Source organism: Scyliorhinus canicula, chromosome 9, assembly GCF_902713615.1.
Source record: "Scyliorhinus canicula chromosome 9, sScyCan1.1, whole genome shotgun sequence".
NCBI lineage: Eukaryota > Metazoa > Chordata > Chondrichthyes > Carcharhiniformes > Scyliorhinidae > Scyliorhinus > Scyliorhinus canicula.
The window spans coordinates 11,568,623-11,588,582 of record NC_052154.1 but is presented as its reverse complement, the minus strand read 5'-3'; the positions used below and the strand labels follow the sequence as shown (position 1 = coordinate 11,588,582).

At 47.5% G+C, this 19,960-nt stretch overlaps 1 protein-coding gene across 1 annotated transcript in view; it reads left to right on the top strand.

Moving 5' to 3' along the window:
* The window catches only part of adamts18 (ADAM metallopeptidase with thrombospondin type 1 motif, 18), a 277,450-nt gene that overhangs the window by 128,257 nt on the left and 129,233 nt on the right, over positions 1-19,960 (top strand). Inside the window, exons 9-10 of the mRNA XM_038806242.1 lie at positions 1,273-1,410; positions 11,391-11,544. Coding sequence (XP_038662170.1) covers positions 1,273-1,410; positions 11,391-11,544 — 292 coding nt within the window. The remainder of the gene's footprint in view (positions 1-1,272; positions 1,411-11,390; positions 11,545-19,960) is intronic.

Genomic DNA, 19,960 nt, shown 5'->3' with positions numbered 1-19,960 from the left:
TTATTATAGTCTTGAAATCAAATGAAAGGACGTGAGTGTCACTCAAGCTAAAGCTGGTTTCCTGCAGACAATGATGCTTTAATTATGATGTTTTATTGCTGGGTAGAACTTCTAAAATCAGAGCCAAGCAGTTGATTGAAGAGCAGATCACCCTTCTTTCTCCCGAATAATGTCACTTTGTTCTTTGCCTCGTTGGCCGCGATGAGGGACTTGCCATTTAAAAGTAAAATTATTATTATTGCTACCGTTTCATGCCGCAGCAACTGAAGTTGATAACTGTAGGGTGTATACTGCCTGCCACTGAAGTATGAAGCAGGGCTGGAGTACAGAGTGGAAGCTAGGTGTACGGAGCAGCTGTGTAATACTCAGAACTTCACAGCTACAGTTCAACACTTGAAACTGCAGCGATGCATCAGCTTCAGAGCTCCCCCTTTTCTCCAGCTCTGGAATGCCTCTTCTGCACCCTCGGGTGGATGAACGACAGGACCTGTGGCATAATTTTGGAGAAGAGCAGTGGAGTTCGCCCCAGTGCCCTGGCCAACATCACTAAAACTAGCCCTCGTCACATCAGTGTCTGTGGCTGTGCTCAAATAGGCTGCCGTATTTCCTACATAACAACAGACCCTGCCCTTGAAAAGTACATCAATGCCTGGGGACTGCGGTGGGGTGTCCTGCAATTGTGAATAGTGCAGGGGAAATGCAAGTTCTTTCTTCGCTGGTGTCCACCTGTCATTGAGAGATACATGGTTGTCAGGTCCGAATTTTCACAAGGTTCAGGATATGCCCCAAAAAAATAACAGACCTCTGATGTCTATCCTGTACTAAGTCTTACAACACCAGGTTAAAGTCCAACACATTTGTTTCAAACACTAGCTTTCAGAGCACTGCTCCTTCCTCCTTCACCTGAGGAAGGAGCAGTGCTCCGAAAGCTAGTGTTTGAAACAAACCTGTTGGACTTTAACCTGGTGTTGTAAGACTTCTTACTGTGCTCACCCCAGTCCAACGCCAGCATCTCCACATCATAGCTATCCTGTACTAAACCATGAACCTAATAAACATAATTTATTGCTTAAGCAACACACTGATGTCGCTCTCAGGCTGCCAAGCTGAATTCGCAACGGAGTTAGCAAACGCATTGCAATTTGTAAATAAAACAATTGGTCTGAATTTGGAAGAACATTTTTAGTTCTCATGTAACTTTTATCCTGTGTAGAAAATCTGGAGTGTGCTGATGGGTGCGTGTTCACATTTGTAATTCTTTTTAAATCCAAGTTTTGGCATGGTTCATGATGGGGAGGGAAACCCGTGCCGGAAGACCGAGGGTAACATCATGTCGCCAACGTTGGCCGGGAACAACGGGGTCTTCTCCTGGTCTGCATGCAGTAGACAGTATCTCAACCGGTTCCTCAGGTAGGGTTGAAGCCTTCGTCCTTTGCGACAGATCTAACCTTGAATTTCAATTGCTTTCTGAGTTGTTTGGTGTTAATCACATGATAATGTTGGCCTTATGGCTCGCAAGGGCCCTGCAGGATCTGATTCTGCAAGAACACAGCAAGCTATTGCACTTGCTCACTGAGAACGGGGAACGTCAAGAACGCCGGGGTACAACCCCAACCACGTTAGGTTGTAATTGAGCAGTTAACTAAGTTGCCGCTGCACCATTTCACAACACAGCTTTAAACTGAGACTAAAAACTGGGCCTCCCCAAAAGCCTAGGAGTCAATTTACTGGCAAGCGAGGTGTCAACTATTTCGGAACATAATAATCTTTATGAGTGTCACAAGTAGACTTGCATTAACACTGCAATGAAGTTACTGTGACAATCAATGTACCTCGTCGCCACATTCTGGCGCCTGTTCAGGTTCACAGAGGGAGAATTCAGAATGTCCGATTCACCTAACAAGCACGTCTTTCAGAACTTTGTGGGAAGAAACCGGAGCACCCGGAGGAATCCCGCGCAGACACGGGGAGAACGTGCAGACTCCGCACGGACAGTGATCCGAGCCGGGAGTTGAACCTGGATCCCAGGCGCTGTGAAGCAACAGTGCTAACCACTGTGCTGCCGTGCCGCCCATGTTAAGTAGCAGAGGTCAACCAGCAGCTGCTGCATGCGGGCATGAAACTTAGATAGAGCAGCACAGTTAGTATGCCACCGAGGCGAGGTGGTGGTCGAGTCATAACATCACTAGACTAGTAATCCAAAGGTCCAAGCTAATGTTCTGATGACATAGGTTCAAATCCCACCATGGTAACTGGTAAAATTTGAATTCAAGTAATTAATAAATGCAATTCATTGAGACAAAAGTCTGCGATTGAAATCTGGGCCCAGAAATAGTGCCACAAAACTATCACTGGTTGGCTGTTGTAAAAATCTAGCTAGTTCACCAATGTCCTTCTGTGATGGAAATCTGCCATCCTTACCTGGTCTGGACTCCCAGAGCAATGTGTTGACTCCTGTGAGATATAGCAAGTTTTTCCACAGAGCTCCAAAATGGTTCAACTCGGGTTCATATTGAATTGAAGTACAATCAAAGCTCAGCCAATTGTCTCTAGATCTGAGTGTCAAGGGCGGCACGATTGCACAGTGGTTAGCACTATTGCTTCACAGCTCCAGGGTCTCAGGTTCGATTCCCGGCTTGGGTCACTGTCTGTGCTGAGTCTGCACGTTCGCCCCGTGTCTGCGTGGGTTTCCTTCGGGTGCTCCGGTTTCCTCCCCCAAAGTCCCAGAAGATGGGGAGGGGGGGGGTTGGTTTCCAGAAAATTATTCTGACAGAATTACATGGTGGAGTGGGCAGCTACTGATCTCTATGGACAGCCAAAGGTCTGCAGGTTAGGTGGATTGGCCATGCTAAATTGCCCTTAGTGTCCAAAATTGCCCTTAGTGTTGGATGGGGTTACTGGGTTATGCGGATAGGGTGGAGGTGTGGGCTTGGGTAGGGTGCTCTTTCAAAGAGCCGGTGCAGACTCGATGGGCCGAATGACCAACTTCTGCACTGTAAATTCTATGGAAGGGTGTGTGCGAAAATGATCCAAAGAAATATGGAGTTTAGTGCAGTGTGAGGGGTACAACTACTGAATTTTGAGAGTTGTCATTTTCGCAATAATCGAGAACCTCTCTGTTATCGTGAAGACCCAGGCCTAAGAGAGAACTAATGAAATCCAAACAATAACACAGCATCGAACATGGAGGAGAAGAATGAAGTGAGCTTCAACTACAACTTGCGGGTTACTAAAGCAGAATTGAATCTAAAATTTATTTTACAAAGATTTTCAGCCACGGTGCCCTCCACTGGATATATTTCTCAGCCTAGCATTTAGATTTACCCAATCCCGAATGATGTGCATTGATTAGGTAATTTCGGAGGTCATGGATGACAGACATTTGGAGAGGCTGAGCTGCATTCAGACTAAGTCAAGGCTGGCTACGGCTCTCCCAACATAATAAGCATGGAGCCAAGAATATATTGGAAACACGTTGAGGATGTTTCTTTTGGCTGAAGAGTATAAATCCAGGGATCATAGTCTCATGATAAGGGGTCGGCCATTTAGGACTGAGATGAGGAGACATTTCTTCACTCAGAGGGTTGTGAATCTTTGGAGTTCTCGACTCCAATGGGCTCTGGATGTTCAGTCATTGATTATGCTGAAGATTAAGATGGATAGATTTTTTAGGTACTAAGGGAGAGGGGATCTGTCAGGAAAGCAGAGCTGAGGTCAGAGATGAGCTATGACCTTGCTGAATGGCCGATCAGGCCCAAGATTCCGTTTAGTCCACCCCTCTTGGGCTGGATTCTCCGCCCCACCGCGACACATTTCTGTTTCACCCCGCCGGCGGGATGCTCCGTTACTCCGGCCGGTCAATGGGGTTTCCCATTGTGGGGCAGCCCCACGCCGTCGGGAAGCTCCCAGGCTGCCGGCTAAACAGAGCATCCCGCCGGCGGTGAATCCAGCCCCTTGTTTCTAATGACCTTGTGAAAATCTCACCGGCTGTTGGAATTCTCTGTTGCGCTGGCAGCGCACCCACGCCCGGGGATTTCCCGATGCCGTGGGCCTGCCCACGATGGGAAACCTCATTGACTGGCTGGCGAGATGGAGAATGCGGAGCAAAATGTTTATAGAGTTTGAGAATCATAGAATTTACAGTGCAGAAAGAGGCCATTCGGTCCATCGAGTCTGCACCGGCTCTTGGAAAGAGCACCCTACCCATGCCCACACCCCCACAACCCAGTAACCGCACCCAACACTAAGAGCAATTTTGGACACTAAGGGCAATTTATCATGGCCAATCCACTTAACCTGCACATCTTTGGACTGTGGGAGGAAACCGACGCACACGCGGAGGATGTGCAGACTCCGCACAGACAGTGACCGAAGCCGGAATCGAACCTGGGACCCTGGAGCTGTGAAGCATTTGTGCTATCCACAATGCGACCGTGCTGCCCATCTTTAAACAAGAATGCTCTGGTTTTAAAATGTTATTACTTTTATTATTTTATAATATTATTACTTGAGAATCACACGTTCATTCAATTCAACTGTTTATATATATATATAATTTTATTCGTGTTTTTGCATTTTTACAAATAATGCAACAAGTCCTTAGGATTGGCATAAATGCCTCAACAAACAGGAATACAGAAACAGACAGGAGAACACCAACATAGTTAGTTCAGCTTAATCATTAAGCTTGGTGCCTCCATATGTATGAACGGATTAACTAGTATGACGATCCCAGACCAGACCCCAACAGTGGCTCGGGTACTGGACCAAAACCCCAATATTTTAGTTTATTTTTAGACTGTGCAGAAAGAATGATTTGCTTCAGGAGTGATTGCATAAAGAAATAGGGCTTTGATATTTCTAAAACAAAACTTCATTACGAATACAATATTAAACTTGTAACTTTGTACCTGTAAAGTACAACTTACCATTACTCCTTAACACAACTATACAATTTCCCATTCAACAACAAGAAAAGAAATATACAGCTCTTAATCTATTTTAAATTTAGCACGGCATTGAGTAATACTTGAGTTACAGAACAGATTCTGGCTCTTGTCAGAACCCCCTTCAGATTCTGACTCAATATCTTCAAATAGCTGCTTCGATTGGGTTGTTTCAGTCTATTCCTAGTCTTTACATAGATATTACACAGAACATACAGTGCAGAAAGAGGCCATTCGGCCCCTCGAGTCTGCACCGACCTACTTAAGCCCTCACTTCCACCCGATTCCTGTAACCCAATAACCCCTCCTAACCTTTTTGGTCACTAAGGGCAATTGATCATGGCCAATCCAACTAACCTGCACATCTTTGGACTGTGGGAGGAAACCGGAGCACCCGGAGGAAACCCACGCAGACACGGGGAGAATGTGCAGACTCCGCACAGACAGTCACCCACTGGGGAATCGAACCTGGGACCCTGGTGCTCTGAGGCCACAGTGCTAGCCACTTGGGCTACTGTGCTGCCCATCTTTAGACAAGAATGCTCTGGCTTTAAAATGTTATTACTTTTATTATTTAAAAATATTATTACTTTTTTTCCCTATCCTACTGGGAAAGAAAAATGCTTTTATCTGTGGTCTAAAATACGCCACAAGGGTTACCAGATCAGACTTCACTTCCAACAGCATTTTTTTCCAAAACCCTGGCCGGGATTCTCCCCTACCCGGCGGGGCGGGGGATCCCGGCGTAGCGGAGTGGCGCCAACCACTCCGGCGTCGAGCCTCCCCAAAGGTGCGGAATTCTCCGTATTTATAGGGACTAGGCATGCGGCGGAGTGGTTGGCACCATGCCGGTGCCAAAACCGGCGCCAAGGGCCTTTGACGCCCGCCGGTCGGCGTCGGCGCTGGCCGAAAGGCCTTTGCCGATTCGCGAATGCGCCGGTGTGTCATCGGCCGCTGACGTCACCACCGGCGCATGCCCGGTAGGGGGGGGTCTCTTCTGCCTCTGCCATGGTGGAGGCCGTGGCGGCGGCGGAATAAAATGAGTGCCCCCACGGCACTGGCCTGCCCGCCGATCGGTGGATCCCGATCGCGGGCCAGGCCACCGTGGGGGCAACCCCCCGGGGTCCGATCGCCCCGAACCCTCCCCAGAACCTTGGGGGCCCGCTCGCGCCGCCTATTCCGCCGCCACCAGAGGTGGTTGAAACCACGTCTGCGGCAGAGGCCTGTCAGCAGCGGGACTTCGGCCCATCGTGGGCCGCGGGGGGCACGCCGATTGGCACGGCGCGATTCCCGCTCCTGCCGATTCCCGGGTGGGGGAGAATTCCTGCCACGGCGGGGGGGGCTTTACGCCTGCCCCGGGCGATTCTCCGACCCTGCGGGGGGTCGGGAATCCCGCCCCCTGTCTCTGTCTCTCTCCACAACTTTCTCCAAAACCGACTCCCTCCACAACCTTTCCAAAATGTCGCTCTGCATTCCTCGGCTCCACCAAGCAATGACCTCATCTCCTCAAGCTAATAAAAACATTTTCTCTCTACAGGCAGCAAAAGCACATTTACTCCCCAGGGACCTCCCCAGGCAAAACCACAGTCCATTAGCCTAGACCCCAAAACACATTCCATCGTTGATTTCATCTGCTGGCTGCTAAAACAATCCTGGCTGTGCAAACAGAATTCATTTTAAACATTCTAACCTTTAACCTTTAAATTGGCATGGCATTTATAATCCAATTTTCCTAACATCTTCCAATTGTTACCCTGGACAACGAGGAAGAAGAGGATAAGACCAAGAAAACATGATAAAGTGGTGCACCCCTTCCCAAGCAAGGAGTGCTAATGAGAATATAGGATAGGGGGCGGGATTGTCTCATCCCGCGGCAGAGTGTCCACGGCGTCGTAAACGCATCGCGTTTTACGACGGCGTGAACGGGCTGTTCCCAGGACTAATTCTGGCCCCTACAGGGGGCCAGCACAGCGCTGGAGCGGTTCACACTGCTCCAGCTGCCAATCCTGGCGCAATCTGGGCGCCGCGGGATTCGCACATGGGCAGTGGCACTGGCACCAATGTGCCCATGCGCAGTGGCCTCCTTCAGTGCGCCGGCGCCGCGCAACATGGCACAGGCCTACAGGGGCCGGCAGGTAGGAAATGAATCCCCCAGCTAGAGAGGCTGGCCCGCCAATCGGTGGGCCCCGATTGCGGGCCAGGCCGCACTGGAGGCCCCCCCCGGGGTCGGAGCCCCCCTCCCCCCCCACACAGGCTGCCACGCGACCCTTCCACGCTGAGTTCCCGCCGGCTGAGAGCAGGTGTGGACGGCGGTGGCAGGACTCAGCGTTTCCACGACTGGCCCGAGAATCGGCGGGCCGGCGGCGTAGAGTGTCCCACGACCAGTGCCGCGTCAACCACCCGGCGCCAATGGAGAATCGCGTGCCGGCGTCGTGGCGGCATGGCCCAGTCACGGGGATTCTCCGGCCCGGGATATCTGTGCCATGTTCGGGCGCATGCCAAAACATCTCTCCCCCAACTCCGATCATACCAGGGGCATCAATAACACATTACGACATCCTTTTCTCGGAGAGACGAGCTGTCTGTACCAGTCAGCGATTCTTTCACCATGGAGAAAGCAAGAAGAAAAAAAACGATAGAAAAATTTTGCGAAGACATTCGCTAGGACGTGACTACCACTACCGCCGACAGCGAGGATGGAGAAATTTGGCGTGCAGTTTGTTGACGTCGGGGTTCTCTCCTCCTGCTGCTTGTCAATGAGATTCCCCATTGAAACCACCCCACACCGCCAGAAAATCCCGCTGCCAGCAAACAGCCGGAGAATCCCACCCATTAGGTCTGAGAGGATATTTTACCGACAACCAAATGACGCAACAAATCCCCAAAATCCAGCACAGTTACAGAGCGATCATCATTCCACACATTTATACAGAGAAGATCGGCAAATATTCACACAGTTGGTTCAGATTATAATCATTGCCGTTGGCATCACCCATCACACTGGCAATGACAGGATAAAAAGAGATTATCAGGGGATCTCAGGATAGCAGCACCAGGATATCGCCATGGGAACCTGGTCCCATAGCGCACACCCTTCACCACAAGACAAAAAAAGGAAAAAAAACTGTTCATTTTGGCCTCCTCGACATCGAGGCCAAAAAGGAAACATCCCAAGCAAAGGGGTGCGACAGAACACCAACCTCAGTCCAAGACATGTCTTGGCATTGTACACTCACATATATAGGAGCCAGTAAACCACGGATACCTGCACCATGCCAAGACTCGCTACACCACTTATCTTGCTCCTCTCTGGCCACATCAACACTGGAAGATTTGCACCATCCTCCACCGGAAATGCCCATCAACAGGGGAAGAACTCAAGGTGCCCACCAACGGGGCATCTTGGGAGTGGTACGATCCCCGTCCTCCTGGACAGGGTAAGGAAAACCCCCTGAGACACAATATACCAGATTGGGACCTGTTACAGTGCCCTATTCACCAACGCAAGGAAAGGAAACCCCATGAAGAAAGGAACACCAGGATTAGCTATAGAATGCCAGACAAGTGTAGTGCTGTACAGCTTCACAAAAAGGTTACCGAGACAGAAGAACAGCGTAGCCTGATTAGAAATAGGACACCAACTCCCCACGGGAGTCCAGGCCTCAAGAAGGAGGGCAATCTGGAAGTCTATATAAGACCACTTGGAGGAGGGTGCCTAACTCCCTCATTCAGCCGACTGTTATGGGCCAGGGTTTAGAGAACCCAAAAGTGTATCATGGAGTTGACCTGACCCATAACTTTTAATAGATTGTGGTTATGAGGAGCACACGGCCCACTCTACAGGTGTGATACAGCAGAAATGGAAAAGTGTTTTTTAAAGCAAAGTTTATTTTATGAACTCAAGTTAACCTTTTTGAAACATACAGTGAACATCTTGGCAACCATTAATTCAAATACAACCCCCAAAGAATACAACGCTAAGTTATCTTTAATAACTTCCCAGACAACATCCAGAAGACAAAAGACTTTTAACAGAAGCACATCAGGTTTATATTCACTACTGAGAACATTTATAATTCTGAATTCACCAAATGATCAAGAGATAGTCTTTTCATGGCAGAGAGAACAGCAGCACACCTGTTCTGTCTGGCTTCAGCTCCAACACTGAAAAACAAAACCAAAGACACACAGACACACCCAAGCTTTTCTCAAAGTGAAACTAAAAAGCAGAGCCAGAGCTCAGCTCTTCCCACACTCTGACATCACTGCAGTAACATGAGCATTCAAACATTTCTGAAAGTGACATCTCATGACACTACCCTCGAACTGAAGGACAGCCGACAACGCCAATCCACAGCACTCAGACTTTCACTCAAACCCTGCAATCCGCAGATTACTTACTACCTCCCCAGTGGAACCCTATCTCGAGAAGGTGAGCAGACCAGGTGGGGACACCTCAAGGAAAGGTAATCTACTCCATCTTAACATACCCTGCATCTGACCCAGGTAAACACAGTTACTCCTGCACTAATCTACCAAGTCAAGCGACCACTCCCATTACCCACGCAGGCAAGTGAATATTGAAGACTAACTCATGGAAGATTAACCAATAAAGCATTAACCAACCACATCTAGGCATGCTACATTACACACTTCCCTCTACTCCAGCAACTCCAGAGATGCCAATCACAAAGAAGAATCATAAGGAATCTAATCCTCTCTAGGATACATGATCTGTCCGGACCTTCATAGGAGATAAGCGTGGATTCCATAATTACAAAACCACAAAAGAAAAACACGCCTATGATAGGTCTTTCCTCACCCATAGTGAGGACTTACATGGCCATACCAACCACCTCCACACCAAACCATCACCCTACCATGGGGCCTGATGTGTCCAGCTGCGCCAAACCCTTCTCGATGAGTACTGAGGACAAGGTCAGTGGTCAGACCCTCCGATCAATCCCAGGCCCGCCAAATTCAAAATACCCAGCCCCCAAATCAAGATGGCGAATGCATGGCAGCCAACTCTCTGTTTCGGCCAGGAATCTCTCCCCAGATCCCCTCAGAAGACCGGGTGCATTAACACCCCAGCCCGCCGAATAGATAGGATAATCAACATACCAAGCAACAGATTTCCAAGGACTGAAGTCAAGCCCTCACCAAGGAGAGGTCCCAGGTTCGATCCCAGCTCTGGGCCACTGCCCTTCACTAATCTCTGACTCTTGCTGAGGCATCGTTCAGTGGTGGCTACGCTTCTGGTTTTGGTCTTGAGAGACTATTGCACCATGTTATTACTACATCCTCCCCTTAACCATGTCCATAGAATCCTTACAGTGCATAAGGAGGCCCTTTGGCCCATCTGGTCTGCACTGACCCTCTGAAAGAGCATCCTACCTAGGCCCACTAGCCCGCAACCCCACCTAACTCGCACATCGCTGGACACGAAGGGGCGATTTTAGCACGGCCAAGCCACCTTACCTGCACATCTTTGGACTGTGGGTGGAAACCGAAGCACCCAGAGCAAACCCACGCAGTGGGTTCCAGTGAATTTGCGCATACGTGCTGTCCTGAACAAATCACACATACATAGGGACACCATGAGAGTTTCAAATGCCACCACAGTCAATATGGGCAGTCCTAGGGATGGTGACCAGAAGAGGGGATCCTGCGTCTAACCTTGCATTTCCCACCGCATTGAGTCGTGAGACTAGTGTGAGCTCACAAACCACTGTCCAACTCGTATCAAATAAACTGCCACATACTGGGGACGGAACATAGAATGTCCTATCTATAAACTTGGAAAAATAATTGTCCACAATATAAATGGGAATAAATCACCTCCCGATTGCTGCCCCAGTCGAGAGGAAAGATTTTCCTTGAATTTCATGAGGAAAGCCAGATTTAACAGTGACCCATAGTGACCCTTTGGGAAGAGAACCATCCCTTTCACAATGTCAGATTATTGTCCACAAACCTTTCCACGTTTGCCTCAAATGCAGTGACGCAACCCCATCATCAAACTAATATTTTAGTACTGGACACAGTTCCACCATCTCTTCTCGTGTCTCCAAGTGAAAAAAAAAAGTTGTCCAGATACTTATTTTCATAAAAGGGGCTTCCCTACCCATTAAATACTGAACGCGACAGATGAAAGAATGCGAGTTGTAACATGACAGAGGAATCATTTCGCTGCAGATTAAAGGGTGAAACAGCATTCTGGGCAGAGAGATCTCAGCAAATACCTTGCCAACAAAATATCATCACTCACCATGTAACCGACAGTGCTATGTTTACCAAGTAACAGAAAATCAGTTACAACATCCTCAGGGCTTGCTTTGTCTTTTGGCTTTTGCTCCTCTCTCAGTAAACTTTGGCCATTCCAGATTTGTTTATTCCTCGACCTAACGCTTCTTATGTGTCTGAAATGTGTTTCGTTCACAGCACAGCCCAGGCCTCTTGCCTGGTTGACGAAGCAAAGCAACTGCGTGAGTACCAGTATCCTGCCGGTCTGCCGGGGCAGCTTTATGATGCTGACACACAATGCAAGTGGCAGTTTGGCGCAAAAGCCAAGTTGTGCTCCCTTGACTTTGTGAAGGTATGTTTCTGTTTATTCTACCTCTTTTCCACTGTTCCTTTGTTTTAGCAGTTCATTTTCTGGGGGGTGGGGGTGGAAGCGAATGTCAAGCACTGTTGGATTTAGACAGCATTGTCATTCAGAATTTTGGGAGCAGGGTTTTCTATTGTTCTTTGTTCCTTAGGGATTTGGCCAAGGGTGGTATCATGACCGGTACAGGCTTGGAGGGCAAAGGGCCGTTCCTGTGCTGTATTGTTCTTTGTTCTTTGAGTAGTCCTTTGAGCCTGGTTGGCCATTCAATTGGATTGTGGCTGATCTGTATCTCAACTCCATCTACATCTGCCTTGGTCCCATTAGCTTCATTATCCTTACCTAACAACAATCTATCAAAGAGTCATCCAGATTCGAGAAGTTAGCTCTGTTCTCTCTCCATGGATGCTGTCAGACCTGGTCAGATTGTCCAGCATTTTCTGTTTTTGTCTCAGATTCCAGCATCCGTAGCAATTTGCTTGTATATTATAACAATCTATCAACCTCTGTTTTAACATGTTTAATTCATCCCCAGCTTCAACAGCTCTTTGTGGGAGAGTTCCAAACAATCATTATCCTTCTTGTGAAGACCTGCTTCCTGATATCACCCCTGTATGACCTAACTCTGATTTCAAAGTGATTCCCCTTGTTCTGTACGCTCTCCATGAGAGGTAATTGGTTCTCCCTCATCCAGCATATCAAAACCCTTAATTATCTTAAACACCTCAATTAGGTTCACTCCTTAATCTTTCATATCCAAGCGATTGAAAGATAATGACGGGGCTGAGCATGTCTATCTCCACTTGAGCAGCATCCATTCAAGATTGAATCTATCCTTTAAAAATTGGAATTAACCGAGAGCTGGTGTCTAAACTGGGGACAGTTTGAGGTGATGAAGCTTTAAGTAAAGCATACTGTAACACATTAAAAATTATGATGTTAGATAGGAAAAGATCAGCTGCTCCATCAGGCTGGTGTTATGCTCACAATGGTTGGAGCATTATACCTTGTCATTCCCTTAAGGTCTGTCAACTCGTGGGAGAGGCAAAAATACACAAAGGAAAAAATAGTGGACCAAAAAGGGGAAAATTCCTCTCCGACTCATTCAGGTGATCAAAGTAGATTGCATTGGTCAGTTACGAAAAATATCTTTGCTGTGTGATATCTGTCCCAGTCGGGAATCAGTCCAGCCCCCTCACGAAGACATATAGGGGATCATCACACACTGGGCAAGATGCCAAAACTTTGCTGTTTGACTTACTTGTAATTCTCTGCTTGTTACGACAGTATATTTATGCCAATGTGCCCAATAGGTAAGCTGACAACTTGGGTTGCTCACTCAAGCAATTGAATGAACAACCCCCAAGTCCGAAGGATGATAAATTCAGGATGTCCTGTCCCCGTCCATTTTGATTGTGATACCTGAACAGGATTGGTCAAATCTCAGTTGATTCTCTTTCTGCGTTGTATAAAGTAGTCAACCGCATGATATTCCCGTTGAGTTGTATGGTCGTGGAATACATCAGACTTTTTTTTAGTGACTTGGCTAATCTCAACTGGAGAGTTGACAAAAATGCTACAATTGGCTCCAGAGTATCGAGGATAGAGAAATGAAAATAACCTGTTGGAAATGTGTGCACATGCGGATTTGTCACGCAGATATGGGGCTGGATTCTCCGGTCTCTTAGCCGGACGCCGTTCGCTGCCGGTGGGGTTATGTCCTCCTGCCGCTTGCCAATGGGATTTCCCATTGAAACCACACAGTGGGGAAACCTGCAAGCGGTGGTGCGCTGCAAGCGGGAAAAGTGAATCCTGATGAGTGGAGAATTCCAGCCTTGATTGATGTCCCTCCCCATGGTAATATGACCTGCCGACACTCACTAGTAAGATTCACTTTCGACTAATGCCCAGTCAATGGGATGCCACAGGGAAACTGGCATTGTTGAAACCAAATTCTGTCAAGAAGTCAGCATTTTGTCGGGGCTGACGGATTGTGGTAGATGAAGAAAATTGGTGAGAAAGAAAATCATGTGCCATGTGAAAAAAAGCTATTCCCTGTTTCGGGTGACATTAAGTTAATGGACAACTTTCCCTGACTGAACCCAAACTCTCGACTGATCAGTCATTGTTCTGCTAGTAACCAGCTTGTAATGATTTATTTCTCCAGTAACTATATCTGACTTAATGAGGGCAAACTAACAGCATAACGAAGCACGCGTCAAGGAAATATCATTCACCCCATTAAACCCACTCTACCGATGGTCGAAGTATACTCTGCGGCCGTCTTGCCCTGGGTGCAGTGAATTGCTTGGGCACAGAGCCACAGAGCAGAGCAAATGAAAAGATCTGCCTCTCGCAACAGGAGGACCTGAAGATCTTTACCGTCAATGGAGTACTTTTGAAATGTAGTCACCGGTGCAGTGAAGTAAATCTATTATTTGCCTTTGTTGCTTGAGTGGTGAGGATTGGATAGTGCACTGAGTGGGTTTTCTGCGGTGTTGCTTCACATAAGTGGGGTGATGCCGGTGGGATCGGGGGAAGGGGGACGGCGGGGTGCGGCAGAGATGTGGAAGGGTGAGCGTCAGGTTGAAGGACCACTCTCTTAATACTGCATTATACTGTCCTGGAGTGGAACTCAAACCCATGATCCACCTGTCTGAGCAGCAAGGGCCACACACACACAGCCATATGAATATGTCGCGACTCCAGTAAATGTAGCGAAGGTGCAGGACACGACCCTCAGGAATCCTTCGTGTTTCTGTGCAAGGTGGTTGCGGTTCGTGGGAACCTTGTTCCTCGGAGTGCCAAACTGAAAATGCAAAGTCAGCCTCTTTTTTTTTTGTTGCATTAACAGGCTCCGGGCAGCTCACAGATGATTAGGTTCCAGCAATGTCATATGACCACACTAAGTTTAATGAGCAGTGCAAGCATACGGGTTTCATGGTGCGAATTGAATGGGTTTTTTTTGAGCACTGATTGCTCGGCGAGATAGGCTTTGAAAGAATGACTTTTCAAACTGTGCCATTGTTGCCAGTTTTAATGAGGAACGCTGTCAGATGTGGCAGAGGGCCAGCTTTTGGTTTGGATCCAAACCACGGGGTTTATTAAAGCACCGCTGTATCCAAACGTTGCGAGCAGATTAATTTTCTTTTCTGTAGTAAGAGGTTTAGGTTTGTAAATACGAAGGCAAAAGATATTGCCAGTCCCCTTTTCGACTGAACGCCAGGAAACAAAGAATTGATTTCTATTTATGTAGCACCTTTAATGACCTCCCGACGTCCAAAGCGTTGCACAACCAGTGGAGTGCTTTTTGAAGCGCAGCCTATTTCGGCCTATAGAAGCACAGCAAGATTCCACCAACAGCAACATGATAATGACCTGATTATCAAGGGCAGCACGGTAGCACAAGTGGCTAGTACTGTGGCTTCACAGCGCCAGGGTCCCCGGTTCGATTCTCCGCTGGGACACTGTCTGTGCAGAGTCTGCACGTTCTCCCTGTGTCTGCGTGGGTTTCCTCCGAGCGCTCCGGTTTCCTCCCACAGTTCAAAGACGTGCAGGTTAGGTAGATTGGCCATGATAAATTGCCCTGAGTGTCTAAAGGGGTTAGGAGGGGTTATTGGGTTACGGGGATAGGGTGGAAGTGAGGGCTTAAGCGGGTCGGTGCAGACTCGATGGGCCGAATGGCCTGCATCTGCACTGTATGTTCTATGATTATCTATTTTTATGCTGTTGGTTGGACAAATATTGGCCAGGCCAGGGACAACTAACTCCTCCTGTCCGCAACAAAGTATTCTGGCTACTTGTATGCCTATCTGAGAGGGCAGACCTACCTAAGGGCTATATGCATGAAAGTCTTTTTCTCTCTCCCCACCACTCCGCTTTTGTTTGGAAAAGTATGCAAAGGACGAGTAAATTAATTGGCAACAAAGTTTGGGTTAAAACAGAATATAGCCTCTGATTTGAGGATGATTTTGACAAGGGAATTTGGTAAGGTTCTCCAAACCCCAGTTGAAATTATTTTCACTGTGCTCCCAGTTACTTGCTCTTTTGTAAGATGTATCCAAAAAGCGATGAGCAACGATTACACGTTGTCGCAATATCAATGGATCTTTGCAAAGATTCACGGCAAGTTTTTCGGAATTTAACCTGAGAAAGATTACTGAGAAATACCATCCCATAATTCATTGACCTTTAACCGGTTGGCAGATGTGAAAGGCATCATTTTCCTTACAACATATTATATATACATACATGCATATACATACAACATATTACAAAGACTATTCATACTGCCACAAATGTATTTGTTCCTGAAATATTAAACTGCTATTTTAGTTCAGTACCTTAAATCAAAATGAAGTTAATTCCTGTTTAACCTGCTTCTTTATCATAGAATTTATCATAGAATTTACAGTGCAGAAGGAGGCCATTCGGCCCATCGTGCCTGCACCGGCTCTTGGAAAGAGCACCCTACCCAAGGTCAACACCTCCACCCTATCCCCATAACCCAGTAACCCCACCCAACACTCAGGGCAATTTTGGACACAGGGCAATTTATCATGGCCAATCCACCTAACCTGCACATCTTTGGACTGTGGGAGGAAACCGGAGCACCCGGAGGAAACCCACACACTCACGGGGAGAACGTGCAGACTCCGCACAGACAGTGACCCAAGCCGGAATCGAACCTGGGACCCTGGAGCTGTCAAGCAATTGTGCTAACCACAATGCTACCGTGCTGCCCTTTCATCCCATACAGTTAAGCCTGCCACCATGAGTTTATTTCTGTCTGATGTGCCTTATTTGACTCATTTCAGACTCGCTATTTAAAAATTAATTATTGTCCTGAACCTGCGTATTCGGGGAATGATTTCAAAGTTTGCAGATCGCACAAAGCTCCGAAATGTGGCCATCAGTGAGGACGATAGCAAGAGACACTCGGAGGATGTGGAGAGAGGCTGGTGAACTGGACCAGCACATGTCAGATGAAATTTGATGCAGTACAGTGGAAAGTGATGCATTTTGCAAAGAGGGATTACCAGTCTCAGCTCAATGGTACAATTTAAAAGGGATGAACGAAGAGACCTGCTGGCCATGTGTCAATCATTGAAGGTGGAAGGACAAGTTGATAAACCTGTTTTTAAAAAGTTGCTGGCATCAATAGATTTCTTAGTAGAGGCATGGAATACAAAGGCAAGGAAGTGATGATAAGCCTTTCTAAATCGCTGGTTAGAGGATTGTGTCTAATTCTGGCATCAAGGTTTAATAAGGATATCAGTGCATTTTTAAAAATTCATTCATAGAACATGAGCATCATTGGCTAGGCCACCATTTATTGCTCATCCCTAATTATCCTTGAGAAGATACTAATGAGCTGCCTTCTTCAACCGTCCATGTGGTGTAAGTACGCCCACAGTGCTGTTAGGGAAGGAGTTCCAGGATTTTGACCCATGTCAGTGAAGGAACAGTGATATATTCTCAAGTCGGGGTGGTGAGTGACTTGGAGGGAAACCTCCAGGTGGTGGTGTTCCAGCGCATCTGCTGCTCTTGTCCTTCTAGATGGTACAGGTTGTGAGTTTGGAAGGTGCTGTCTATGGAGCCTTGGTGAGTTCCTGCAGATGGCACACTTGGCGGCCACTGTTCGTCGGTGGTGGAGGGAGTGAATGTTTGTGGAAGGGGGAGCAATCAAGCGGGCTACTTTAGCTGAGATGGTATCGAACTTCTTGGGTGTTGTGTGTCCGCACTTGGAGAAAGTGCAAAGAAGATCGACCAAAAAGGCACCAGGGCATGAGGGAATTTGGTTCCGTGGAGAGTCTGGGGGATCCGTTCTCCTTGGAACAGAAAAGATTCAAGGGAGATTTAATGAAGATGTTCAAAATTAGGAGATGTTTTGATCGAGTAGTTGGGGAGAAATGAAGGACAGTGTCAATCAGTACCCAGAGGACACAGATTTAAGATAATTGACAAAAAGCAGGAGGAAAATAAGGAGAATTTGTTTGCGCAGTTTGTTGTAATCTGGAATGCATTGCCTGTAAGAGTGTTGGAGGTAGAATTCTTTTTTTCTTTTTAAAAAATTTAGAGTACCCAATTATTTTTTCCAATTATAGGGCAATTTAGAGTGACCAATCTACCTATCCTGCACATCTTTGGGTTGTGGGGGTGAAACCCACGCAGACATGGGGAGAATGTGCAAACTCCACACGGACAGTTTCCCAGGGTCCCAGGTTCGATTCCCCGCTGGGTCACTGTCTGTGCGGAGTCTGCACATTCTCCCCGTGTCTGTGTGGGTTTCCTCCGGGGGCTCCGGTTTCCTCCCACAGTCCAAAGACAGGTTAGGTGGATTGGCCATGATAAATTGCCCTTAGTGACCAAAAAGGTTAGGAGGGGTTATTGGGTTTTGGGGATGGGGTGGAAGTGAGGGCTTAGGTGGGTCGGTGCAGACTCGATGGACCGAATGGCCTTCTTCTGCACTGTATGTTCTGTGTTCTTTCTGTATGAAGTGGGGCAGGGTGGTGAGGAGGCAGGGGTTGACATACCCAGAAGTTTGAACTTCTAAGGTTCAACTGTTCATCTCTGGGAACAATAACTTAAATTGTGATCGAACTCACGGGTGAGAGTCGGGCAGCGGTCTGGGCCGGATGTCTGTTTTACATTCAGGTTTTTATGATGTGCTGACTTTAAGAGGAAGGAAAATGAGGCAGGTGTAAAGAGAGGTAGCCGACACAGCATGTTCCCTTCTCGGGTGGTGTTGTTAGTGGGACAGGCTAGTTTCAAATTACCCCCCCCCTAAATTCCTCAGATTTGGCAGCTGAGTTCTGGAAGCTTCAGCTGAGTCTCTGCCCCACCCTGAACTCCTTCCGCTTCCTCGTTTATTATTGAATTCAGGCTTCCAAGCCTTTATATAGGGAGCAAAATCGCAACGAGCCAAGCTCAGAGGACACTAAATTCTGATTACGTCGAAGTCATCAACCAATCCCACCAGTAGAAAAATAAATCCCATTGAATTATGCCAGTGATGAGTGGAAATTCCGCACCGGCAACACCGGATTAACTAAATTTATCCATGGTTTCCACGTGACCACGCCAATCAATCAGAGCGTCGTTGGAACATACAAGAGCGCAAAACCATGAAGCATTGGGCACGCCATCATTAGACATTGGGGTCTCCGTGTGAAAGGATGTGCAAAACCAGTGGCTATGGCTTAACCTGTGAGAAAGTGAAAAGTGTTGTTGATCGGAGAGAAGGTGAAGGCGTTGGAATCTGTTGTTATTGACCTAGACAGTATTTGTCAGTATATGGAGTTACAGAGGGACGCACTGATGGTGTAAAGGGGCATAGTAGCACAGGCATTAGCTTCACAGCGCCAGGGTCCCAGGTTCGATTCCCGCTCAGGTCACTGTCTGTGCGGAGTCTGCACGTTCTCACCGTGTCTACGTGGGTTTCCTCCGGGTGCTCCGGTTTCCTCCCACAAGTCCCTAAAGACGTACTGTTAGGTGAATTGGACATTCTGAATTCTCGCTCAGTGTACCCGAACAGGCGCCGGAGTGTGGCGACTTGGGGCTTTTCACAGTAACTTCATCGCAGTGTTAATGTCAGCCTACTTGTAACAATAAAGATTATTATTCCATTTAACATAAATTTGGAGGCACTTCCACTTGTAGTCGACTCGTTAAAGCTTTGACTCAATTGACATTCACTCTGGTTACTGAGCTGTTGGTCCATTGAGAGTATTGCACCAAGAAAGGCAACTGGTCAGACAGGAATAATGTGAGTTATGGCGTTGGAAACTGAGGATTTTGTGGTTGATTTTCCTCGCTGACGAGGAATTTTGCAGAATTGATTTTTGGATTGGGGAGAGACAATAATGAAGTGGGCTGGTGATGTGGACCAGAATTCTCCAGCCGTTCACTGGTGGCAGGATTCTTTGGTTCCCACAGGCAGCACCCCTCCACCCAGGGGTTTCCGGGCAGCATGGTGTGGCTTCAGTGAGAAATCCCATTGACAGGTGGCGGGAGCATAGAACCTTTACGACAGCGAATGGAGTGAAAAAACGATCCGTCCTCGTTAGCAGCAGTAGTAGGCCGGATTTGCAATGGAAAATACAGCCCATGATGTCAAACAGGGTGGTTTTATGGACACAGTGGCCTTTTCCTGTTTGATTAAGCTGGGTTTTATGCTGTTACCCCCACCCCAATTGGCCATGTCTTTTGTGGGCGTGCCGGGGTGGGATGGGAAACATTTAAAACATCTTGGATGCCCAACCCACCTCCTCCCTGTCCACCCTTTGCCCGGTTGCAGCCATAACTGCCCAATTAATTGGTGAGCACAGTAAGAAGTCTTACAACACCAGGTTAAAGTCCAACATGTTTGTTTCAAACACTAGATTTCAGAGTGCTCTGAAAGCTA